Source organism: Salmo salar, chromosome 24 (genome assembly GCF_965601325.2).
Source record: "Salmo salar chromosome 24, fSalSal1, whole genome shotgun sequence".
In the NCBI taxonomy this organism is placed as follows: Eukaryota; Metazoa; Chordata; class Actinopteri; order Salmoniformes; family Salmonidae; genus Salmo; species Salmo salar.
The window spans coordinates 45650001-45677103 of NC_138314.1; the positions used below are offsets into that span (position 1 = coordinate 45650001).

Sequence of the window (27103 nt, forward strand, 5' to 3'; positions counted from 1 at the left end):
CCAGTGAGGTGGATAGGGTTCTAGGTAGCAGTGTTCTAGTGAGGTGGATAGGGTTCTAGGTAGCAGTGTTCTAGTGAGGTGGATAGGGTTCTAGGTAGCAGTGTTCTAGTGAGGTGGATAGGGTTCTAGGTAGCAGTGTTCTAGTGAGATGGATAGGGTTCTAGGTAGCAGTGTTCCAGTGAGGTGGATAGGGTTCTAGGTAGCAGTGTTCTAGTGAGGTGGATAGGGTTCTAGGTAGCAGTGTTCCAGTGAGGTGGATAGGGTTCTAGGTAGCAGGGTGCTAGTGAGGTGGATAGGGTTCTAGGTAGCAGTGTTCTAGTGAGGTGGATAGGGTTCTAGGTAGCAGTGTTCTAGTGAGGTGGATAGGGTTCTAGGTAGCAGTGTTCTAGTGAGGTGGATAGGGTTCTAGGTAGCAGTGTTCTAGTGAGGTGGATAGGGTTCTAGGTAGCAGTGTTCTAGTGAGGTGGATAGGGTTCTAGGTAGCAGTGTTCTAGTGAGGTGGATTGGGTTCTAGGTAGCAGTGTTCTAGTGAGGTGGATAGGGTTCTAGGTAGCAGTGTTCTAGTGAGGTGGATAGGGTTCTAGGTAGCAGTGTTCTAGTGAGGTGGATAGGGTTCTAGGTAGCAGGGTGCTAGTGAGGTGGATAAGGTTCTAAGAAGCAGGGTTCTAGTGAGGTGGATAGGGTTCTAGGAAGCAGTGTTCTAGTGAGTGGATAGGGTTCTAAGAGGCAGGATTCTAGTGCGGTGGATAGGGTTCTAAGAATCAGGGTTCTAGTGAGGTGGATAGGGTTCTAAGAAGCAGGATTCTAGTGAGGTGGATAGGGTTCTAAGAAGCAGGATTCTAGTGAGGTGGATAGGGTTCTAGGAAGCAGTGTTCTAGTTAGGGGGATATGGTTCTAAGAAGCATGTTCTAGTGAGGTGGATAGGGTTCTAAGAAGCAGGGTTCTAGTTAGGGGAATATGGTTCTAAGAAGCATGTTCTAGTGAGGTGGATAGGGTTCTAAGAAGCAGGGTTCTAGTGAGGGGCGTAGAGGGTTCTAGTGAGGGGGAATAGTGCAGACTCAAGGTTCTAAGAAGGGTAGTGCCAGGTTCTAAGAAGCATAACTAGGATAATTCACTCAGAAGGGTTCTATTAAGGATCTAAAGGGTTTTAGAGCAGAGAAGGGTTCTAATGAGGATCAAGGAAGACTAGAGTAGAGAAGGGTTCTAGCGTTGTTGAGGAGTAGGTTCTAGTGGTCCTACAGGGCTGTGTGAGTGGTTCAGTTCAGGAGAAAGGACCCATGCAGACTTCATCATGCAGATACAGACATACATACAGGCAGGTAGGCAGGCAACAAGCAGCATTAAAGTGTAAAGCTGTGAGCCTTTAAGTGTATTCAACTGTATGCATGTTTACTGAACAGAAATATAAAACGCAACAGGTAAAGTGATGGTCCCATGTTTCATGAGCTGAAATAAAAAGATCCCAGAAATGTTCTCAAATTTTGTGCACAAATTTGTTTACATCCCTGTTAGTGAGCATTTCTACTATGCCACGATAATCCATCCCCCTTGACAGGTTTGGCATATCAAGAAGCTGATTAAACAGCATGATCGTTACACAGGTGCACCTTGTGCTGGGGGACAATAAAAGGCCACTATAAATTGTGCATTTTTGTCACACAACACAATGCCACAGATGTCTCAAGTTTTGAGGGAGCGTGCAATTGGCATGCTGACTGCAGGAATGTCCAACAGAGCTGTTGCCTGAGAATTAAATGTTCATTTTTCTACCATAAACCACCCCAGATGTCGTTTTAGAGAATTTGGCAGTACGTCCAACCAGCCTCACAACCACAGACCACCTGTAACCACGCCAGCCCAGGACCTCCACATCCGGCTCCTTCACCTGCGGGATCGTCTGAGACCAGTCACCCAGACAGCTGATGAAACTGGGTTTGCAAAACCAAAGAATTTCTGCACAAACTGTCAGAAACCGTCTCAGGGAAACTCATCTGTGTGCTCGTCGTCCTCACCAGGGTCTTGACCTGACTGCAGTTTGGCATCGTAACCAAATCCTCACCGTTGATGGCCACTAGCACGCTGGAGAAGTGCGCTCTTCACGGATGAATCCCCGTTTCAACTGTACCGGGCAGATGGCAGGCAGCGTGTATGGCGTCGTATGGGCGAGCATGGTGGCGGTGGGGTTATGGTATGGGCAGGCATAAGCTACGGACAACGAACACAATTGCATTTTATCGATGGCAATTTGAATGTACAGAGATACCGTGGCGAGATCCTGAGGGCCCATTGTTGTGCCGTTCATCTGCCACCATCACCTCATGTTTCAGCATAATAATGCACGGCCCAATGTCGGAAGGATCTGTACACAATTCCTGGAAGCTGAAAATGTCCCAGTTCTTCCATGGCCTGCTCACCAGACATGTCACCCATTGAGCATGTTTGGGATGCTCTGGATCGACGTGTACGACAGCATGTTCCAGTTCTCACCAATGTCCAGCATCTTCACACATCCATTGAAGAGGAGTGGGACAACATTCCACAGGCCACAATCAACAGCCTGATCAACTCTATGTGAAGGAGATGTGTCGCGCTGCATGAGGCAAATGGGGGGTCACACCAGATACTGACTGGTTTTCTGATCCACTTCCTTATCTTATTTTTAACGGTATCTGTGACCAACAGATGCATATCTGTATTCCCAGTCATGTGAAATACATAGATTAGGGACAAATGAATTTATTTCAATTGACTGATTTCCTTAAATCAGTAAAATCTTAGAAATTGCTGCATGTTGCATTTATATTTTTGTTCAGTGAATATATGAATGACTATGAATCAGTGTATGAATGAGTATTTGAATCAGTATATGAATGAGTATATGAATCAGTGTATGAATGAGTATATGAATCAGTATATGAATGACTATGAATCAGTATATGAATGAGTATATGAATCAGTGTATGAATGAGTATGAATCAGTATATGAATCAGTATATGAATGAGTATATGAATCAGTGTATGAATGACTATGAATCAGTGTATGAATGAGTATGAATCAGTGTATGAATGAGTATGAATCAGTGTATGAATCAGTATATGAATCAGTATATGAATGAGTATATGAATCAGTGTATGAATGAGTATGAATGAGTATCAGTTGGTAGAGCATGGTGTTTGCAATGCCAGGGTTGTGGGTTCGATTCCCACGGGGGACCAGTACGGAGAAAAAAATAAATGTATGAAATGTATGCATTAACTACTGTAAGTCGCTCTGGATAAGAGCGTCTGCTAAATGACCAAAATGTGAAATGTGAGTGTATGAATGACTATGAATCGGTGTATGAGTGAGTATGAATCGGTGTATGAATGATTATGAATCAGTGTGAGTATGAATCAGTGTATGTATGAATCGGTGTATGAATGACTATGAATCAGTGTATGAGTGAGTATGAATCGGTGTAGGAGTGAGTATGAATCTGTGTAGGAGTGAGTATATGAATCGGTGTAGGAGTGAGTATTTTGCTGTGTGCGTGTATTCAAATGCATGTCATCCTCCCACCCAGCCACATCCAACTCCCCCCCTCCCCGTCCGTCCCTTCTCTCACCTGGAGGGGGTGATGGGGGTGAGGTCCTTGCCCATGGTCTGGATCACCCGGCGACCCCACACCCAGAGGCCGCAGCAGATGCCCACGCCCCCGTAGAACAGCAACCAGATGGGGGTGGCAGCGTCCTGCATCACCCCGCCTTGTTCATAGATCATCCACAGCGCCACCAACGGGCCGATAGCGTTACTGCAGGGAGTAGAAGATGTTGAATGACAGATTAATGAATAAGTCATTAGAACTTATAGTTTTGTGGATAATATGATATGGCAGTTATGTTATGATGAATGGTAGTTACTGCAGCGGGAGAGGGAAGTCAGTGTCAGGTAGATTCCTTTCTGTTTGAGAGGGAAGTCAGTGTCAGGTAGATTCCTTTCTGTTTGAGGGGGAAGTCAGTATCAGGTAGATTCCTTTCTGTTTGAGGGGGAAGTCAGTGTCAGGTAGATTCCTTTCTGTTTGAGGGGGAAGTCAGTATCAGGTAGATTCCTTTCTGTTTGAGAGGGAAGTCAGTATCAGGTAGATTCCTTTCTGTTTGAGGGGGAAGTCAGTATCAGGTAGATTCCTTTCTGTTTGAGAGGGAAGTCAGTGTCAGGTAGATTCCTTTCTGTTTGAGGGGGAAGTCAGTATCAGGTAGATTCCTTTCTGTTTGAGAGGGAAGTCAGTGTCAGGTAGATTCCTTTCTGTTTGAGGGGGAAGTCAGTATCAGGTAGATTCCTTTCTGTTTGAGAGGGAAGTCAGTATCAGGTAGATTCCTTTCTGTTTGAGGGGGAAGTCAGTGTCAGGTAGATTCCTTTCTGTTTGAGGGGGAAGTCAGTATCAGGTAGATTCCTTTCTGTTTGAGGGGGAAGTCAGTATCAGGTAGATTCCTTTCTGTTTGAGAGGGAAGTCAGTGTCAGGTAGATTCCTTTCTGTTTGAGGGGGAAGTCAGTGTCAGGTAGATTCCTTTCTGTTTGAGAGGGAAGTCAGTATCAGGTAGACTCCTTTATGTTAGAGAGGGAAGTCAGTGTCAGGTAGATTCCTTTCTGTTTGAGAGGGAAGTCAGTGTCAGGTAGATTCCTTTCTGTTTGAGAGGGAAGTCAGTATCAGGTAGATTCCTTTCTGTTTGAGGGGGAAGTCAGTATCAGGTAGATTCCTTTCTGTTTGAGAGGGAAGTCAGTGTCAGGTAGATTCCTTTCTGTTAGACACTAGTTTTATGGATTATATGGCAAATGAGGTGAATGTTAGCAAAGGTTGTAGTTGTGTGAACCCATTGAATAGTAATTGTGTTGTGTTGACTGGTAGTCAGCTGTAGGGTTGGAAAATTCTGGAAACTCTGAAAATTCTGGAAGGAAAAAAAAAAAACGGATTTCTGGAACACCTGGAAACTTTCTGGAAAGTTTCAGGAATTTAGCAATCCTAGTCACCTGACGTCATTGCCTCCGTGAGCGAAAGATCCGAAGCATGCCGTGAGGATCTGCAGGAAGTGGAAGAGCAGGTAGACGGTCGGTTTGTCCTTATCCCCTTCATCCTCTTCTGCGGAGTCATCCAGCGGAACTGGGGCCCCAGGCACCCCTGCCTCCTCGCCCCCTAGATCTGACGCCAGCTTCATCTCCACGCCACCCTCCTCCGCCTCGATCTCGGCCTCCGCCACGGCGTTACAGTACGACGAGTAACTATCATAGCGAACCCTCTTCTTGGTGTAGGACACGCTCCCCGACCTCTCCCCCTCCCCCACCAGCTTCTCACTGTCCTCTCGGGCCTCTCGGGCCTCGCGGGACTCGGAGCGGATCAGCGGCTGGACCGGCATGCCACAGATGGCCGCCGTGTAGCAGGTGTAACTGTTGTTGCGACGCAGCAGGCGGTAGTTGTTGTCTGGCGTAGGGGCGGAGTGGTCGTCCTCCAGTCGTCCCAGGTGGATCTTGTGAAGCAGGTCTTTGTAGAGACCAGAATCCTTGTGAACCGTGTGGTAAACCTGGCCGTCGCTGCGGATGTGTTCCCCTCCGAAGGTAAAGCTACCGTTGGACAGTGGGGATTTGGACATGGACAGGGTACCGTTGGTCATGGAGTGGGTTCGTCCTGAGGAGAGGAGGAGGAGGGGGGTGAGCAATACAACACTGATATTATATATTACATAGAAATACTATACTAATAACACAATATTATCATATTGTGTACAAAACATTAAGAACACCTGATCTTTCCATGACATAGACTGACCAGGTGAATCCAGGTGAAAGCTATGATCCCTTATTGATGTCACTTGTTAAATCAATTTCAAATCAGTGTCGATGAAGGGGAGGAGACAGGTTAAAGAAGGATTTTTAAGCCTTGAGACAATTGAGACATGGATTGTGTATGTGTGTCATTCAGAGAGAGGGTGAATGGGCAAAAGATTGGAGTGCCTTTGAACAGGGTATGGTAGTAGGTGCCAGGCGCACCGGTTTGAGTGTGTCAAGAACTGCACCCAAATGACATCCAGCCAACTTGACACAACTGTGTGAAGCACTGGAGTTAACATGGGGCCAACATCCCTGTGGAACGCTTTCGACACCTTGTAGAGTCCATGACCCTGACGAATTGAGGCTGTTCAGAGGGGAAAAGGGAGGGGTGTAACTCAATATTAGGAAGGTGTTTTTCAATGTTTGGTATACTCAGTGTATATGCATGGCGTGGGTCTGCCCTGGGGAGGGGGAGAGCTATACAAAACTAAGGATATAAGAAATACTATACTATAAGAAATACTGTACTATACTATAAAATATAGGTTTGGCAAAGGTGGTTCTACAGTGAACTACTCGCGTGATGAGCAGCCTTGTCTGCGACCTAATGAGCTTTCCTCGGCTTTAGCTCAGCGGGCCAACCCCATACAGAAAAGTAATTTAAGGCCACATACAGTACCAGTCAAAAGCTTGGACACATCTACTCATTCCAGGGTTTTTCTTTATTTTTTTACTATTTTCTACATTGTAGAATAATAGTGAAGACATCAAAACTCTGAAATAACACATATGGAATCATGTAGCAACCCCCCAAAAATTCAACAAATCACAATATATAGTAGAAAGAGGAGGAAGGGAAGCGCTACTGAGGTACACAATAGTAAATGTTGGTAGACAGAAGGTGCTCTTTGGTAAAAGGGGTGAGTTGGTCATCAAAAAGAAAGGAGGACCAAGGCACTCTTCATATAATGAATTAAAATGCCTTTATTTGTATGGCATGTTCAATAGAAACAAGGTTTAAAAAAAATTCTGAATGGTTTCAGCTGCATGGCCTTCGTCAGGGAGTACAAGGAACTAATACAAATGTCCTCTTCTCCTCTTTTCTTTGTACTCCCTGACGAAGGCCATGCAGCCGAAACAAGTCAGATTTTTTTTTTTTTAAAACCTTGTTTCTATTGAACATGCCCATACAAATAAAGGTATATTTTAATGAATCACAATATATATTTGATATTCTTCAAAGCAGCCATCCTTTGCCTTGATGACAGCTTTGCACACTCTTGGCATTCTCTCAACCAACATCATGAGGTAGTCACCTGGAATGTATTTCAATTAACAGGTGCGTACGTTTTTTTTTACCAAAAAAGCACATTTTTGTTTATGAATTTTTACAATATAGACAACTTTGACTTTGTGACTAATGGAAACCACCTGCTTGCTCCGCCCCTCCAGTGCGCTACTGTTTACACTATTTGCTTGAACAATAGATGTTGCTTGAAAAAAGATACATCTTACTTCACAAGGGGGAAAATCCTACATTCAAATTCTTTCTTGCTACTGCAAAATTAAAAGGTTGCGTGAGGTGGAATGTAAATAACACAACGTGGATAAAATTAATTCATTGATTTGTCATGCCCAATCTGAACAGTTAAACAATAAAGTTAACAATGTACCCTTACTGTACCCATGGTAACCTGTGATGGAGATACAACTTAAGAGATATAACGGTTAGCTGCTCTGACAGCTGATGCTTAAAGTTAGAGAGGGAGATATAAGACTCCAGCTTCAGTGATTTTTGCAATTCGTTCCAGTCATTGGCAGCAGAGAACTGGAAGGAAAGGCGGCCAAAGGAGGTGTTGGCTTTGGGGATGACCAGTGAAATATACCTGCTGGAGCGCGTGCTACGGGTGGGTGTTGCTATGGTGACCAGTGAGCTGAGATAAGGCGGGGCTTTATCTAGCAAAGACTTAGATGACCTGGAGCCAGTGGGTTTGGCGACGAATATGTAGCGAGGGCCAGCCAACGAGAGCATACAGGTCGCAGTGGTGGGTAGTATAATGATAATGACAAACCAAAAACAGTTCAGACATTTTCGCAAATGTTAAAAAAAATACAAAACTGAAATATATAATTTACATAAGTATTCAGACCCTTTACTCAGTACGTTGTTGAAGCACCTTTAGCAGCGATTACAGCCTCGAGTCTTCTTGGGTATGACACTACAAGCTTGGTACACCTGTATTTAGGGAGTTTCTCCCATTCTTCTCTGCAGATCCTCTCAAGCTCTGTCAGGTTGGATGGGGAGAGTCGCTGCACAGCTATTTTCAGGTCTCTCCAGAGATGTTTGATCAGGTTCAAGTCCGGGCTCTGGCTGGGCCACTCAAGGACATTCAGAGACTTGTCCAGAATCCACTACTGCATTGTCTTGGCTGTGTGCTTAGGGTTGTTGTCCTGTTGGAAGGTGAACCTTCACCCCAGTCTGAAGTCCTGAGCACTCTGGAGCAGGTTTTCATCAAGGATCTTTGTACTTTGCTCCGTTCATCTTTCCCTCAAACCTGACTAGTCTCCCAGTCCCTGCTGCTGAAAAACATCCCCACAGCATGATGCTGCCACCACCATGCTTCACCATAGGGATGGTGCCAGGTTTCCTCCAGACATGACCCTTGGCATTCAGGCCAAAGAGTTTAATCTTGGTTTCATCAGACCAGAGAATCTTGTTTCTCATGGTCTGAGAGTCCTGTATGTGCCTTTTGGCAAACTCCAAGTGGGCTGTCATGTGCCTTTTACTGAGGAGTGGCTTCCGTCTAGCCACTCTACCATAAAGGCCTGATTGGTGGAGTGCTGCAGAGATTGTTGTCCTTCTGGAAGGTTCTCTCATCTCCACAGAGGAACTCTGGAGCTCTGTCAGAGTGGCCTTCTCCTCCGATTGCTCAGTTTGGCTGGGCAGCCAGCTCTAGGAAGTCTTGATGGATCCAAACTTCTTCCATTTAAGAATGATGGAGGCCCCTGTGTTCTTGGGGACCTTCAATGCTGCAGAAATGTTTTGGTACCCTTCCCCAGATCTGTGCCTCGACACAATCCTGTCTCAGACCTCTACGGACAATTCCTTTGACCTCATGGCTTGGTTTTTGCTCTGACATGCACTGTCAACTGTGTAACCTTATATAGACAGGTATGCGCCTTTCCAAATCACATCCAATCAACAATTTACCACAGGTGGACTCCAATCAAGTTGTAGAAACATCTCAATGATGATCAATGGAAACAGGATGCACCTGAGCTCAATTTCAAGTCTCATACCAAAGGGTCTGAATACTTATGTAAATAAGGTATATGTATTTTATTTTTAATACATTTGCAAAAATGTATAAAAACCTGTTTTCACTTTGTCATTATGGGGTATTGTGTGTAGATTGATGAGATTTAAAAAAAAATATTGAATCTATTTTAGAATAAGGCTGTAACGTAACAAAATGTGGAAAAAGTCAAGGGGTCTGAATACTTTCTGAATGCACTTTATATGCTCAATGGATTTATTTAAATAGACCAATGACATCTGCACACTACTACTACCACTCATCCCGGCACACGGGAGGTATAAAAGGTGAACAAGGCAAGATTGTGTTAAAAATGGACTTGTTTGTAAGGGGGGTCATATAAATATTGCCCAATTTGAAAGCATTAATTGACCTAAAGGTTACAGTCATTCTTACCCTAAAAAGGCACTGGTGTTACAATTTAAGAAGTGTGCAACTAGTTTTCCATAAATATGGTATCCAACATAAGATTGACAGAACTTTAAATGAAGAGCACGTTCATTTCTGTATTGTAATTGTATTTACAGAATACATTATTGGCCATATGACTATGTAACACCTGCGGCCCATTGGGTTACCTAAAATGGCAGTTCCTGTTTACTGAGGGGGAACACTTCAACCATAGGACGACACGTTTGTGACACGCGACCTATTGAGTTGGACCATGAGTTCTGAGCATTTGCAATGAACCAGACAACACTTTATCAAAAATATATCGTTTTATTACAAGTTTCTCTTTAATAAGTTACAAGATTAAAACCACAGGCACTTTCTGTCTATTAGCCAGTACTAACAGTCATTAATCAATAATACCCAGATGGTCTCTAAACAGACGGGCTGCGGCGTTCCGGGTCACACGTTATCCGGGTTATACGTCTGTACGTAAAGAACGTCAGTTTGGCATAGCAGGAAAAGCGAGGAGTTGGGATCTCCGCTTGTTGCCCGAGCACAACACAATCAGTCAATTCTATTAACCTGAACCGCGGTGCACCGGTCTGTGGCCTGTGACGTGAACGGGCAAAATTGGTGAGGGAGGATCACCCTTCTGAAATAGAAGAGTAATCTGCGCCGCACGGCCGGGTTGTCAACAAGGAGCATGGTGTATCATCCAGAAACGAGATGTCGTATGGAAACATTTTTCAAACTACTTTTCATTGGGGAGGTAGAAAGCGTTTTTTTTTTTTAATCAAAAGCAAATCACTTTTGCTTGTGAATCCTATTCATTACTACACGTGATTAATCTAGTCTAGGCTACATGACTTTTGTTTTAAGACGACTTTGCCATGGGCTTTGAATGGGGCAACTGTTTGTAAGTCGCTCTGGGTAAGAGCGTCTGCTAAATGACGTAAATGTAAATGTAAACTGGCTCACGTCCGGGAGACGGTTCCAAAACGAACAATCACTTTTCATCCGGGAAAAAACTCCAATAACCGATTTCCCCTCAATTCCTACCTGCATTTTAAGCCCCACCCACCCAAACGTGTGATTTGTTGGGAGAGTTGTCAGTCTGAAGAGGAATACTCTTTCCTCCCTTTTCAAAGTGACCAATAGAGTGCGTTATTCATCCCAGACCTAGTCACTGCTGTTACCTTGGTCTGGGTGTCTGAGGCTACCCGGATGGTGGCTTGTGCCCTACTCAATCAACACTTTAAATAGCTGGGAGTACAAAGCAATAAGTTCATTTACATCTCATATTCGTAAATACCTTACCGAAGTCACCGTCACACCGAGCATGGAGGGAGTAGCGCAAGAACTACAAAAACAACGATTGGCGACAACCCTGAATGCAATGCAAACTATGTTAGGACGGACACCACTACGAGCTCTCGCCAACCAGAGCACCACAGCTGACATTTGCAGTTTGGACCGACGCTCGTTTCTCGGAGCCAAGCGCCACAGACATCCTCACGTTCCCTGCACTGCCCTAACAGAGGTGCACGACCCCCAAACCCAGGGTGGACTGCAGGTTATACACCAGAGGCAGAGGGAGTGAACTGCAAGGAGAGAGAAACAGTAGTTTAAGTAAGATGTTCCAATCATTGTAGGACGGTGGTTAAAATGTTCAGACAATGAAACACTGTTGGTTGGAGTGGAATCTCAGCAGTTGGGAGTCGAGTCCTGCAGGAACAGTTATGGTAGGAAGGAAGGTTTGTGGTTTCTAGAAAGGGACATAGAAGCGCATCATTTAGAATATACATCTTCATGATGAAACAGTGGCATAAGCTGTATGTTGGGAGCGTGTCAGAACTGAGCTAAACTGTATAATAGCGTTACCAACGTGAGGATGAGGATCCTAACGCAGACTGTATTACAGATTCTGAATGAAAAGGAAAACATGGCTTCCCTTAAACGGTCTTGTCCATAGTTGGCATCTTAATACACTCATATTTTCAGGAGGTACCTTAAAATTTCTTATATTTTGGTGCCACAACAGCCTTTCCTTTCCATGGAAGAATTTTTTTTTTTATTTAACCTTTATTTAACTAGGCAAGTCAGTTAAGAACAAATTCTTATTTTATAATGACGGCCTACCTACCCCCAGGCCAAACTCTCCCCTAACCCGGACGACGCTGGGCCAATTGCGCGTCGCCCTATTGGACTCCCGATCACGGCCGGTTGTCATACAGCCCGGTATTGAACCAGGGCCTGTAGTGACACCGTTTCAGCAGAATCTAAAAGACAGGTCAACTGGAACACCTAAAAAGGAGCTGCTGAAGTTGAACCACACACAGATAATAAACTAAAAAACATAAACTATATATATATATATATTATATATATATATAAAATGTTTTATTCAAACAATAACTTCTGTAAACTTCTAACCAGGCAACATCCCCCTTACAGTCTCTGGTACTGTTCCCCTGAGGGAATGGAATCGTTCACTGTTGTAAGTCATCTGACTATGATACAAACGTAAATTTAGAATGTAATATCAGCTCTTTCAGAAGAATGTGAAGCTCGTAGTAGATATGAGGTGGATGGAAGCAAAAGGAGATTGTAAACTGTAACCTACTTGGAAGCCAAAAGCCCGGGGCCAGGATTCATCTGCCTAGACCGAGAGCTTATGTCAGCGCGGTCCAGCTGAGGTCACGTGACACCTAGGGTGTAGACAGGGGGAGATGAATGGGATGGAAAAGGGAGCGTATCTGTATGTAGTGTGATGTCAATATGAGGTCAAGTCAAATGTGTGTGTGTGTCTCTGACTACCTGTCAGTCAAGTTGCTTCTCAAAGCATAGTCTACCTCGGTCAGTAGAGCGTTGCATGGCGATGAACTTGGCTACGACTTTTACTGCCGGACTTCTTCCAAGGGCCTCAGCGGGTGGTCACCAGACCCGAGGGGGTGAAGGACAGCAGGGGGATCTAATAGGTGCTCACCTCTCCTGCAATAGAAGTGTTGAATGTAGAATAAAGCATCGCTCATGGTGATTGGATGTCAAATAAATAAACAAATAAATCCCGGCCAATAGTTGAGAAGAGATGCTGTTGCTAGGCTAAGTCCAGATCTGTACAGTACTGTATGTCCACTCAACCACACCTGCTAATCATAAACCAGAGGGTGAATCTGAAGGTATAGACAGGATGAGGGAGAGAGAGAATTCACCATCAGAGTAGAAATGCTGATCTAGGATCAGGTCCACTCTGTCCATATAATACTATACTATTCATTATGATCTTACCTTTTGCAAATTCTTAGTGTGGATTGTTCCCTTGGGGTCAAAGTGGACCCTGAATATTAATGAAATATGATTAGCATTGTAAATCCATATGTACATGTCCTAGCTAGCTAGCTAGCACTGTAGTAGTACCTAATATATGATACTTGTTATTAGCTGTTATAGATCAACTTCATGATAATAAGCTCCTCCTACATCATGTGATCCAGTATTAAAGTTGACCTCCAGTGGCCACCACAACTCCTCCATCTGGAAAGCCAAGACAGGCAGACAGGCAGACAGGCAGGCAGACAGGCAGGCAGGCAGGCAGGTAGACAGACAGACAGACAGACAGACAGACAGACAGACAGGCAGACAGGCAGGCAGACAGGCAGACAGGCAGGCAGACAGACAGACAGACAGACAGACAGACAGACAGACAGACAGACAGACAGACAGACAGACAGACAAACAGCCAGACAGGCAAACTGCCAGACAGACAGACAGACAGACAGACAAACAGCCAGACAGGCAAACTGCCAGACAGACAGACAGACAGACAGACTGCCAGACAGACAGAGCTGGGCAAAATAGACAAAATGCGAAACAAATGTTGCTATTTATAAGTTGCACTGGGTCGCGTCATGCTGTTATTAGGAACGTTCCCAAGCCACCCTCTGCCGGTAGCGCCCAAAAGTTGCAATAGATGGAGGCTAAGACTGTTTTTGTCTAAATAACACTATACTGGCCTGAAAATATAATGACATTGCTAAAATAGGCAAATGTTTAGTAGGAAACAACTTTGCCGCCATCATGTCGTCAAATGGATTGCAATGTTGTCATTAGCTAGCAAAGTTAATCAAAAAATAAGATAGCAATGCTAATGTTAACGTTACCTAGCTAACATTTGGTGGTCTCCCCTCAATCTTAGCTAGCTAGCTAACGTTGTACTGCATCTAATGTCAAGTTGGCTACATCAAAATGGCGACAAAAGGTTCTCTTTCTAATTATGTTCCTCCTTTTGCAATGCCATTGTATTACCAAGCCACTTGAATGCACTGTTGAGTTCTTGAGAATAGCCATAGCTAGCTACCATAGTGATCCCCTCAAGAGCAGATCATTTCAGTTCATCATTTATATAGCTTGCTAGCTAGCTAGTTGGTTGTGCTAAGAAATTATATAATCATGCTAGGCTATTGTTTCAATGCACCTTCTAAATGTGAAATTACAAGACGAAAAAGGACACTTACCTAAGCTGTTCCTCTATGTATCCTCTTGGTTGTGAAGGTAGAGTAGCTAGCTAATCTCCTTTCCCAGAGGGCGGACACTACACGACTTTCAAAATCGTATATATAGCTGAGCCTTTCACATTAAACAACAACCACTACAAGATTCTTCACTTGGTGATGAGGATTCTCGATGCCATACCGTCTCGCCAACACAATAATGTGATGTGATTAGACTGTTAACATAGCTAGAATGAGCTGTGGCTCAAAGCAGCCTTAAACATCTTCAGTGAGAAATTCATGTTTGCCATACAGAGTTGAAATATCTAGCCACCATTTTGAATTGAATAACATTGGTTGTGAACTTCAGAGCTGTAATGATTTGACACTTTGGCTTCGGTTAAAGGCAAGTACAAACGCATAGTGGCCTGCACAGCCCTGCACAGAGCCCTGACCTCAACCCCATTGAACACCTTTGGGATGAATTGGAACGCCGACTGGGAGCCAGGCCTAATCGCCCAACATCAGTACCCGACCTCACTAATGCTCTTTGAGGCTGAATGGAAGCAAGTCTCTGCAGAAATGTTCCAACATCTAGTGGAAAGCCTTCCCAGAAGTGTGGAGGCTGTTATAGCAGCAAAGGGAGGACCAACTCCATATTAATGTCCATGATTTTGGAATGAGATGTTCGACGAGCAGGTGTCCACATACACTACATGACCAAAAGTATGTCAATATTTGAATTATTTATTTTATATAGTAAATTTTGACTCGTCTTTATCAAGGGTGTCAATAATTTCAAACCCCACTGCATGTACTTGTATGTAATTATGTGTGGATACATATATAACCATATATGGGCATATAAAACATAGAAGTAACAGGTGTACACGTAACTGCCAGAATAAAGGAAACACTTCAGTAAATGAGGGATACAAATTAGCCGATTATTTTGGCTATCATGGCTAGAAAAAGAGATCTCAGTGACTTTGAAAAGAGGGGTCTTAAATGAGCATAGGGGGTTTAAAGGGTGTGTGTGTCTCTCAGTCACCAGATCTCAACCCAACTGAACACTTATATGGGAGATTCTGGAGCTGAGACAGTTTTTCCACTACCATAAACAAAACACCAAATTACGGAATGGCTCATGGAAGAACGGTGTCGCATCCGTCCAATAGAGTTCCAGAAATTCGTAGAAGCTATGCCAAGGCACATTAAAGCTGTTCTGGCAGCTCGTGGTGGCCCAACACCCTATTAAGACCCTTTATGTTGGTGTTTCCTTTATTCTGGCAGTTACCTGTAGATTACCATTTCTAATGGGACTGACCATAGACACGTCCTTTGGGCAGGACAGTGCCTCCGTTGGCCAGGTTGTTGAGCTCTCCGGTGGACTCTCCTCTCCGTGACTCTCCTCCGGTACCACCCGTTAACGGCAGCACGGCGTCGTCTGTCCCCTTGGCGCCCGGTAGCTCCTTGAACACGGGAAGCTCCTCCTCTTCCTCCTCAGGGATCTGTTCTAAGGACTCGTCTGAGATCCTGGACAGGGCAGCTCGCTCCTTCTTTATTCGACCTGACCGGGGGGACGGTGAAAACACTTTTACACACACATACACACTGTACACATATACTGTCGCGACTCATTAAAGAACCGCGACAAGGCTCCTTTATAATAGAAATAATACAATAAATCATAGATAATTCTATTAACAATAATAATAAATAATGCCACTAACAATAATAAATTATACTATTAACAATAATAATAATACTTAACAATAGCAATAAATAATACTATCAATAATAATAATATTAATAAATTATACTATTAACAATAATAATACTTAACAATAATAACTAATAATACTGTTAATAATAATAAATACAACTGTTAATAATTATAAATAATACTATCAGCAATAATAAATATAATAATACTATTATTAATACAAATAATGATATTAATAATACTACTATTAATAATACCAATAAATACTAATAGTAATAGATAATACTATTAATAATAATACCAATAATAATATTATTAATAATACTAATAGTGCTATTAATAATACTATTGATACTACTATTAATAATACTCAATGATATTAGTGATGCTACTATTAATAATAATACTACTAATACTGCTATTGATACTACTATTAATAATACTCATAATGATATTAATAATGCTATTAATAATAATAATACGGCTATTAATAACACTACTTTTTATAATAATAATAATATGAATATGAATAATTATATATTCAACTTTCAAAGTGCTCTAAAGCAACAACTGTCACGGGTGTCGTAATGATAGGACCAAAACGCAGCGGGAACGTGAATGCTCATCTTCTTTATTCAATACGAAGAAAACGAAACAAAACACTTAATACAAAAACAACGACGAAACAGTCTAGTGAGGCCCACAGCTACACAAGAAACAACTACCCACAAAACCCTTTACAAAAACACTCCTCTATATAGGACCTTCAATCAGAGGCAATGAGGAACAGCTGCCTCCAATTGAAGGTCAAACCAATAACCCTAAACATAGAGCTAGAAAGACTAGACCAGAACATAGAAATATACTAACATAGAACATAACCAAAAACCCCGGAACACTCTGAACCAACACCCCTCTACATAAACACATAGCCCAACAAACCCCGAACCACTCTAAACAAATACCCCCTGCCACGTCCTGACCAAACTACAATAACAAATAACCCCTTATACTGGTCAGGACGTGACAACAACATAAAACAAGCAATTAAAAAAACGACTTTAATCATCGGGGACGGTCGGCAGTGGAGCAGGCTGGACATATACACACTGTTATGATGATACGCACACACACAGAAATATAGGTCTAGAATATCATTGGACATTTGAGTCATTTAGCAGACACTCTTATCCAGAGCCACTCACAGTTAGTTAGCTATCTTAAGAAACTGTAGTTAGGTGAGACAACTACATATCACAGTTGGTGCATTCATCTTAAGATAGCTAGATGGGACAACCACATATGCGACTTGTTTCAGGAAAGTTTCAGGAAATTAGGCGTACAGTATGTCGCAAGTCACGACTTCACAAGCATTTCAACGTTTATTACTTTATTTTATCAAAATGCGTTTTTTTTTTTGGCAGAAATGCCATCTGGAACATTTTAACATTCATGTGCCTTAATAACAAACTGGTATATATGAATAAAGTTGTTAAAATTACAAGCCTAGTTGGTTTAGCCACAGAAAAAGTCAGGAACCTTCCCGCTAGCCATGATTGGCTGAGATAATGAAATGGGCTGGACATGCCCGAGAGATGAGTTTCGGATTGGTCTGCCGTGTAGTATCAGGGTCAAGCTTCAGTTTCAGATATTATACGTTTCTGATTTTGTCAGAAAGTTGTTTTCATTGCAAGTTAAAGCTTACTGTTAGCTAGCTAGCTAATGATAGGTGGCTGGCTCTCTAGCTAACAGTACGTGTATGATCTGTGTAGCAATATCATCTCAGAAAGCCATTTGCATTGCTAGTTATAGCCTAATGATAGCTAGCTAACATTAAACCTATTTGGTGACAATCTGTTCGTGTTGCTAGTACTCTCAAATAAAATTGTATTTGTCACATGCACCGAATACAACAGGTGTAGGCCTCACCGTGAAATGCTTACTTAACTCTATATCTTGAACTGCATTGTTGGTTAAGAAAATATTTACTAAATAAACTAAAGTGGAGGTCTCCCAAGTGGTTCAATTCCAGGCTGTGTCACAGCCAGCCACGACCGGGAAGCCCATGAGGCGATGCACAAATGGCCCAGTGTCGTCCGGGTTAGGGGAGGGTTTGGCCGGCCGGGTTGTCCTTGTCCCATCGCACTCTAGCGACTCCTTTGGCGGGCCGGGCGCAATTCACGCTGACACGTTCGCCAGGTGTACGGTGTTTCCTCCGACATATTGGTGCTTCTGGGTTAAGCGAGCATTGTGTCAAGAAGCAGTGCAGCTTGGCGGGGTCTTGTTTCAGAGGACACACGGCTCTCGACCTTCGCCTCTCCCGAGTCCGTACGGAGGTTGCAGCGAAGGAACAAGACTAACTACCAATTGGGGAGAAGGGTAAAAAAACAATTGGCTACGGAGAGCGTGATCACACAGTTGTCCGGAACAACTGGTGCTCTCATGTATGCTTCAGTGTTGCTTGCCTCAAAGCGAGCATGAAAGACATTTAGCTCATCTGGTAGGCTCGCGGTTGGTTTTCTCTTTGTAATAGTTTTTTTTCAAGTCCTGTCACATCCGACGAGCGTCAGAGCCGGTGTAGCAGGATTCAATCTTCAATCTGTATTGACGGATTTCTTATAAGCGTCCAGATTAGTGTCCCGCTCCTTGAAAGCGGCAGCTCTGGCCTTTAGCTCAGTGTGGATGTTGCCTGTAATCCATGGTTTCTGGTTGGGATATGTACGTAAGGTCACTGTGGGTACGACGTCATCGATATACTTATTGATGGAGCCGGTGACCGAGGTGGTATACTCCTCAATGCCGTTGGATGAATCCCGGAACATATTCCAGTCTGTGCTAGCAAAACAGTCCTGTAGCGTAGCGTCCGTGTTATCTGACCACTTCCCTATTGAGCGAGTCACTGGTACTTCCTGCTTGAATTTTTGCTTGTAAGCAGGAATCAGGAGGATAGAATTATGGTCAGATTTGCCAAATGGAGGGTGATGGAGAGCTTTGTATGTGTCTCTGTGTGTGGAGTAAAGGTGGTCCAGAGTTTTTCCCCCTCTGGTTGCACGTGACATGCTGGTAGAAATGAGGTAAAACGGATTAAAATTTCCCTGCATTAAAGTCCCCGACCACTAGGAGCACCGCTTCTGGATGAGCATTTTCTTGTTTGTTTATTGCCTTATACAGCTCGATGAGTGCGGTCTTCGTTGCCAGCATTGGTTTGTGGTGGTAAATAGATGGCTACGAATAATATAGATGAAAACTCTCTTGGTAGATAGTGTGGTCTACAGCTTATCATGAGATATTCTACCTCAGGCGAGCAATACCTCGAGACTTCTTTAATATCAGACATCGAGCACCAGCAGTTATTGACAAATAGACGCACACCCCTGCCCCTCGTCTTACAAGACGTAGCTGCTCTGTCCTGCCGATGCATGGACAACCCAGCCAGCTCTATATTATCTGTCTCGTCGTTCAGCCACGTCTCGGTGAAACATAAGATGTTACATTTTTTTTTCTCTATGGATTGGGATTATAGTTCATTGTTAAGCTACATGTCTAAACAAAGGACTCCACTTCGCCAGATGATTACATGATCCATCAAGTTGGCCAGGTGTCTCTGACGCTGAGTATGGCTATCTACTGTATAATAATTGGAATTTGTCTTTCAGCATCAGTAGAACACGCCTGACTCTCCTCCACCAGTCATACAAGGAGAATGGTATAATTCCTCCCATCAAAAAGAGAGCTGGCCCAAGCAAGCACAGGTTACACCTGAAGCATAAGGACTTGGCCTAAGCGAGTGGTGAACTTCATCAACAACTACGCAGAGGATAATGCAGTAGTATTACCAGGATGCCACCAAGGACACAAACACTTGGTGGAAAGCTGCTGCCATCTCATGTAATAAAAGCAGGGGTGTGGCGACCCTACAAGAAATCGAAGACAACACTTGCTACTGTATGTAAAGCATAAACAACACGTTATGATTATTTAATTGATCTCCAAACTGATTTGCACTAGTTATATTGATCTCACATTATTTCTGTATTTTCCAGAGGTAAGTGTAGTCGGTCTGTCTTCCTTCAGGAATTTGTGGAGAAAATTGCTGCCCCACATCTCAAGCACTAAGCTCAGGACAGACATGTGCTGACAGTGCCACAGGACCAAATATCAGGTCTTCAGATCTGCCAATCTGCCAGAAGCTGTTAAATCAGCCAAGCTGAAGAAGCAAGAGCAGCATCACCTGCTTGTTCAGAGTGAGCGGTCTGTCCACCAGAAGATGGTTGCTGACTGCAAGACCACCTGTCAAGACCTGCAGTTGTCTCTGGGGGCCCTTACTGAACCAGCAAGCAAAGACATCAGGATGCATTACAGCTTGGATTTTGCTCAACAAGTAAGTAACATTTCCTCCTTCATACTGATTAAGGACATATATATATATATATATATATATATATATAGTACCAGTCAAAAGTTTTAGAACACCTACTCATTCAAGGGTTTTTCATTATTTGTACTATTTTCTACATTGTTGAATAATGGTGAAGACATCAAAACTATGAAATAACACAAATGGAATCATGTAGTAACCAAAAAAGTGTTAAACAAATAAAAAAAGTAGCCACCCTTTACCTTGACTACAGCTTTGCACACGCTTGGCATTCTCTCAACCAGCTTCATGAGGTAACCTGGAATGCATTTCAATTAACAGATGTGCCTTATTATAAGTTAATTTGTGAAATGTCTTTCCTCCTTAATGCGTTTGAGCTAATCAGTTGTGTTGTGACAAGGTAGGGGGGGTATACAGAAGATGGTATTTTACCAAATAAGGCGAAGTCCATATTATGGCAAGAACAGCTCAAATAAGCAAAAAGAAATGACAGACCACCATTACTTTAAGACATAAAGGTCAGTAACTACGGAAAATTTCAAGAACTTTGAAAGTTTCTTCAAGTGCAGTCCCAAAAACCATCAAGTGTTATGATGAAACTGGCTCTCGTGAGGACTGCCACAAGAAAGGATGACCCAGAGTTACCTCTGCTGCAGAGGATAAGTTCATTAGAGTTACCAGCCTCAGAAATTGCAGCCCAAAAAAATGCTAAAAATGCAAGTAACAGACACATCTCAACATCAACTGTTCAGAGGAGACTGTGTGAATCAGGTCTTCATGGTCGAATTGCTGCAAAGAAACCACTACTAAAGGACACCAATAAGAAGAAGAGACTTGCTTGGGCCAAGAAACATGAGCAATGGACATTAGACCGGTGGAAATCTGTCCTTTGGTCTGATGAGTCCAAATTTGAGATTTTTGGTTCCAACTGCTGTGTCTTTGTGAGATGCAGAGTAGGTGAATGGATTATCTCTGCATGTGTGGTTTCCACCATGAAGCATGGAGGAGGTGTGATGCACACTTAACCAGCATGGCTACCACAGCATTCTGCAGCGATACACCATCCCATCTGTTTTGCGCTTAGTGGGACTATGATTTGTTTTTCAACAGGACAATGACCCAACACACATTCAGGCTGTGTAAGGGCTATTTGACCAAGAAGGAGAGTGATGGAGTGCTGCATCAGATGACCTGGCCTCCACAATCACCCAACCTCAACCCATATGAGATGGTTTTGGATGAGTTGGACCGCAGAGTGAAGGAAAAGCAGTCAACAAGTGCTCAGCATATGTGGGAACTCCTTCAAGACTGTTGGAAAAGTATTACAGGTGAAGCTGGTTGAGAGAATGCCAACAGTGTACAAAGCTGTCATCAAGGGAAAGGTTGACTACTTTGAAGAATATGAAATATAAAATATATTTAGATTTGTTTAACAATTTTTTGATTACTACATGATTCCATATGTGTTATTTCATAGTTTTGACATCTTCACTATTATTCTACAATGTAGAAAATAGTAAAAATAAAGAAAAAGTAGGTGTGTCCAAACTTTTGACTGGTACTCTGTATATGGGAAGCAGGCAAATGCCGTTCACTGAGCTGTAAAGAGACTGACAGGGGTGAGACAATTATTTGATCTTAATGTTATTTTGTTGTTGTTTGCAGGTGCACTATCCTTCTGACCCTATGCAGCCAGGTCCCATATACTTTTTAACTCCTCGCAACTGTGTCTTGTTTGGTGTCTGCTGTGAAGGAATACCATAAGAAGTCAACAACTTGAATGATGAAGGGCATGTCATCCAGAAAAGGCAGCAGTACGGTCATCAACTACATGCACCATTTTCCCACCAACTACGGAGTTGGGGAGACACGTGTGGACCTGAACTGTGATAACCTACAGTGGCCAAAACAGGAATAAGTTTGTTCTCTGGTATTGTGCCTGGCGAACTATGCACAAGCTCCAACATAATCTGGACCTTCACGTCCTGATCACAGGCCACACCAAGTTTGCCCCTGACTTGTGCTTCGGCCTCATCAAGCAGCGCTTCAGAAAAGACCAGAGTGAACACTGTCTGAGATTGCTGGTGTTGTGAAGGACAGCATTGTGACAGGGGTCCACATCCCACAGCTGGTTGGACTGGAGGATGGTACGGTGCTGGTGGAAAGCTATGCCGGGTAACACCACCTGACTCCGTTCTTCAGGCCGCTGCCACAGATCAAGCAGTACCAGCACTTCAGGTGAATATCATTTTCATTGCATTGTATGAGGTTATTCTTCTTATCTAAACTTGGAAGGTGAATTGATGTTACGCAAGGTTGTAATGTCTTCTGATTTTTTTGGTTGTTATTTCCTGTTTTACAGCGTCGATGCTCTGGAGCCTGGTGTTGTTGTCGCCAAGGAGCGTTGGGACCAGGTTTCAGCCGCTGCCCAACGCGGACATCTTTCCTCCCATAGATGGTCTGCCTGTACAAGCACCGCCTGGACTGGACACAGCTAGACATCCTTCCCCCAATAGATGGTCTGCCTGTACAAGCACCGCCTGGACTGGACACAGCTAGACATCCTTCCCCCAATAGATGGTCTGCCTGTACAAGCACCGCCTGGACTGGACACAGCTAGACAAACTGATCTTTTTGAGAAGATCAAGGAGTTTTGCCACGAAGAGGCTATGGACATCACATCCCCTGCACTAAAGTCAAAGGCAGGACAGAAACAGGCTCTCCGAATATAGATTCCCTTGTTCATGTGTGGTACGGACGGACCACTTCATCACTGGGGGAGAGTTCCCAGTCATCAGCACTATCTGCAGTGCCTCTGTTCACATGACTCTCTCCTAACACACACACTATAAGTTACTACTACTATTATTATTATTTTTATCCTGCTGCTCAGCCACTTTACCCTTTAATGGTATGCTTTTAACTACCTCGTCTACCACCAGTATCACTGATATGGTTATTGATATTGTTCTTCTATACACTGTATATAATTTTCTAATTTCCCTACTGACATTGACACTTGTTCTTTTTTTCTTTGTATTGATATTGTTACACAGTTAGCCATCTTAAGATAGCTACATGGGACAAACACACATCACAGTCATAGCGAGTGCATTATTAGAGACGAGCGGGAAAGGTAATAGTTCACACACAGTATAAACACACACACATCCAGTTTGCGGATGGTAAGTGTGTTGTGTTTGACACAGCATCTGTCTGTGTGTTGTGTTGATCTTGTTCTGTTGTGCTTGTGGACAGAGGAGAGGGACCTCTCCCCTACTATCCTGTTAGAGGAATATTATGTAGCCGTCAGCTGGTCCTGGGAGAGAGAAACCTAATCCTAACATTTAGAAGGTGCTTAGCAACCCCACTCGTTCCCTCAATCAGAAACAGTTTGACTCTCACAGCAGCAGTGTGTGTGTGTGTGTGTGTGTGTGTGTGTGTGTGTGTGTGTGTGTGTGTGTGTGTGTGTTTGACCTTGACGTCTGCAGGAGAACAGCAACACTCACATTAGGTCTTAATTACACCTGCATACCAGAGTCATGTGTTTAGAGTCGAAACACTGAAGTTCCTGCATTAACACTACAACATTCTATAACAGCCATGTTAGAGCCCCATTACCATGACACTACAACATTCTATAACAGCCATGTTAGAACCCCATTAACATGACACTACAACATTCTATAACAGCCATGTTAGAACCTCATTAACATGACACTACAACATTCTATAACAGCCATGTTAAAGCCCCATTAACATGACACTACAACATTCTATAACAGCCATGTTAGAACCCCATTAACATGACACTACAACATTCTATAACAGTCATGTTAGAACCTCATTAACATGACACTACAACATTCTATAACAGCCATGTTAGAACCCCATTAACATGACACTACAACATTCTATAACAGCCATGTTAGAACCCCATTAACATGACACTACAACATTCTATAACAGCCATGTTAGAACCCCATTAACATGACACTACAACATTCTATAACAGCCATGTTAGAACCCCATTAACATGACACTACAACATTCTATAACAGCCATGTTAGAACCTCATTAACATGACACTACAACATTCTATAACAGCCATGTTAGAACCCCATTAACATGACACTACAACATTCTATAACAGCCATGTTAGAACCTCATTAACATGACACTACAACATTCTATAACAGCCATGTTAGAACCTCATTAACATCACACTACAACATTCTATAACAGCCATGTTAGAACCTCATTAACATGACACTACAACATTCTATAACAGCCATGTTAGAGCCTCATTAACATGACACTACAACATTCTATAACAGCCATGTTAGAACCCCATTAACATGACACTACAACATTCTATAACAGCCAAGTTAGAACCCCATTAACATGACACTACAACATTCTATAACAGCCATGTTAGAACCCCATTAACATGACACTACAACATTCTATAACAGCCATGTTAGAACCTCATTAACATGACACTACAACATTCTATAACAGCCATGTTAGTACCTCATTAACATGACACTACAACATTCTATAACAGCCATGTTAGAACCCTCATTAACATGCACACTACAACATTCTATAACACGCCATGTTAGAACCTCATTAACATCACACTACAACATTCTATAACAGCCATGTTAGAACCTCATTAACATCACACTACAACATTCTATAACAGCCATGTTAGAACCTCATTAACATCACACTACAACATTCTATAACAGCCATGTTAGAACCTCATTAACATCACACTACAACATTCTATAACAGCCATGTTAGAACCTCATTAACATCACACTACAACATTCTATAACAGCCATGTTAGAACCTCATTAACATGACACTACAACATTCTATAACAGCCATGTTAGAACCTCATTAACATGACACTACAACATTCTATAACAGCCATGTTAGAACCTCCATTAACATGACACTACAACATTCTATAACAGCCATGTTAGAACTCATTAACATGACACTACAACATTCTATAACAGCCATGTTAGTACCTCATTAACACTACAACATTCTATAACAGCCATGTTAGAACCCCATTAACATGACACTACAACATTCTATAACAGCCATGTTAGAACCCCATTAACATGACACTACAACATTCTATAACAGCCATGTTAGAACTCATTAACATGACACTACAACATTCTATAACAGCCATGTTAGTACCTCATTAACACTACAACATTCTATAACAGCCATGTTAGAACCCCATTAACATGACACTACAACATTCTATAACAGCCATGTTAGAGCCCCATTAACATGACACTACAACATTCTATAACAGCCAAGTTAGAACCCCATTAACATGACACTACAACATTCTATAACAGCCATGTTAGAACCCCATTAACATGACACTACAACATTCTATAACAGCCATGTTAGAGCCCCATTAACATGACACTACAACATTCTATAACAGCCATGTTAGAACCCCATTAACATGACACTACAACATTCTATAACAGCCATGTTAGAACCCCATTAACATGACACTACAACATTCTATAGCAGCCATGTTAGAACCCCATTAACATGACACTACAACATTCTATAACAGCCATGTTAGAACCTCATTAACATGACACTACAACATTCTATAACAGCCATGTTAGAACCTCATTAACATCACACTACAACATTCTATAACAGCCATGTTAGAACCTCATTAACATGACACTACAACATTCTATAACAGCCATGTTAGAGCCTCATTAACATGACACTACAACATTCTATAACAGCCATGTTAGAACCCCATTAACATGACACTACAACATTCTATAACAGCCATGTTAGTACCTCATTAACATGACACTACAACATTCTATAACAGCCATGTTAGAACCCCATTAACATGACACTACAACATTCTATAACACCCATGTTAGAACCTCATTAACATCACACTACAACATTCTATAACAGCCATGTTAGAACCTCATTAACATCACACTACAACATTCTATAACAGCCATGTTAGAACCTCATTAACATCACACTACAACATTCTATAACAGCCATGTTAGAACCTCATTAACATCACACTACAACATTCTATAACAGCCATGTTAGAACCTCATTAACATCACACTACAACATTCTATAACAGCCATGTTAGAACCTCATTAACATCACACTACAACATTCTATAACAGCCATGTTAGAACCTCATTAACATCACACTACAACATTCTATAACAGCCATGTTAGAACCTCATTAACATGACACTACAACATTCTATAACAGCCATGTTAGAACCTCATTAACATGACACTACAACATTCTATAACAGCCATGTTAGAACCTCATTAACATGACACTACAACATTCTATAACAGCCATGTTAGAACCCCATTAACATGACACTACAACATTCTATAACAGCCATGTTAGAACTCATTAACATGACACTACAACATTCTATAACAGCCATGTTAGTACCTCATTAACACTACAACATTCTATAACAGCCATGTTAGAACCCCATTAACATGACACTACAACATTCTATAACAGCCATGTTAGAGCCCCATTAACATGACACTACAACATTCTATAACAGCCAAGTTAGAACCCCATTAACATGACACTACAACATTCTATAACAGCCATGTTAGAACCCCATTAACATGACACTACAACATTCTATAACAGCCATGTTAGAGCCCCATTAACATGACACTACAACATTCTATAACAGCCATGTTAGAACCCCATTAACATGACACTACAACATTCTATAACAGCCATGTTAGAACCCCATTAACATGACACTACAACATTCTATAGCAGCCATGTTAGAACCCCATTAACACTACAACATTCTATAACAGCCATGTTAGAACCTCATTAACATGACACTACAACATTCTATTACAGCCATGTTAGAACCCCATTAACATGACACTACAACATTCTATAACAGCCATGTTAGTACC

The 27103-nt window shown here is 42.4% G+C and overlaps 1 protein-coding gene across 2 annotated transcripts in view; it reads right to left on the reverse strand.

The window, feature by feature from the left end:
• LOC106585937 (sodium-dependent phosphate transporter 2) overlaps window positions 1-27103 on the reverse strand; it is a 141040-nt gene that overhangs the window by 23874 nt on the left and 90063 nt on the right. For both annotated transcript variants that reach the window (XR_014382579.1, XM_045706999.2), the window contains exons 7-9: window positions 15328-15570; window positions 5006-5657; window positions 3606-3791 (exon numbers count right to left, since the gene is read on the reverse strand). Coding sequence is in view for 1 of the 2 variants with exons in the window: in XM_045706999.2 (XP_045562955.2) it covers window positions 3606-3791; window positions 5006-5657; window positions 15328-15570 (1081 nt within the window). In the remaining variant the exon portion in view is untranslated. The remainder of the gene's footprint in view (window positions 1-3605; window positions 3792-5005; window positions 5658-15327; window positions 15571-27103) is intronic.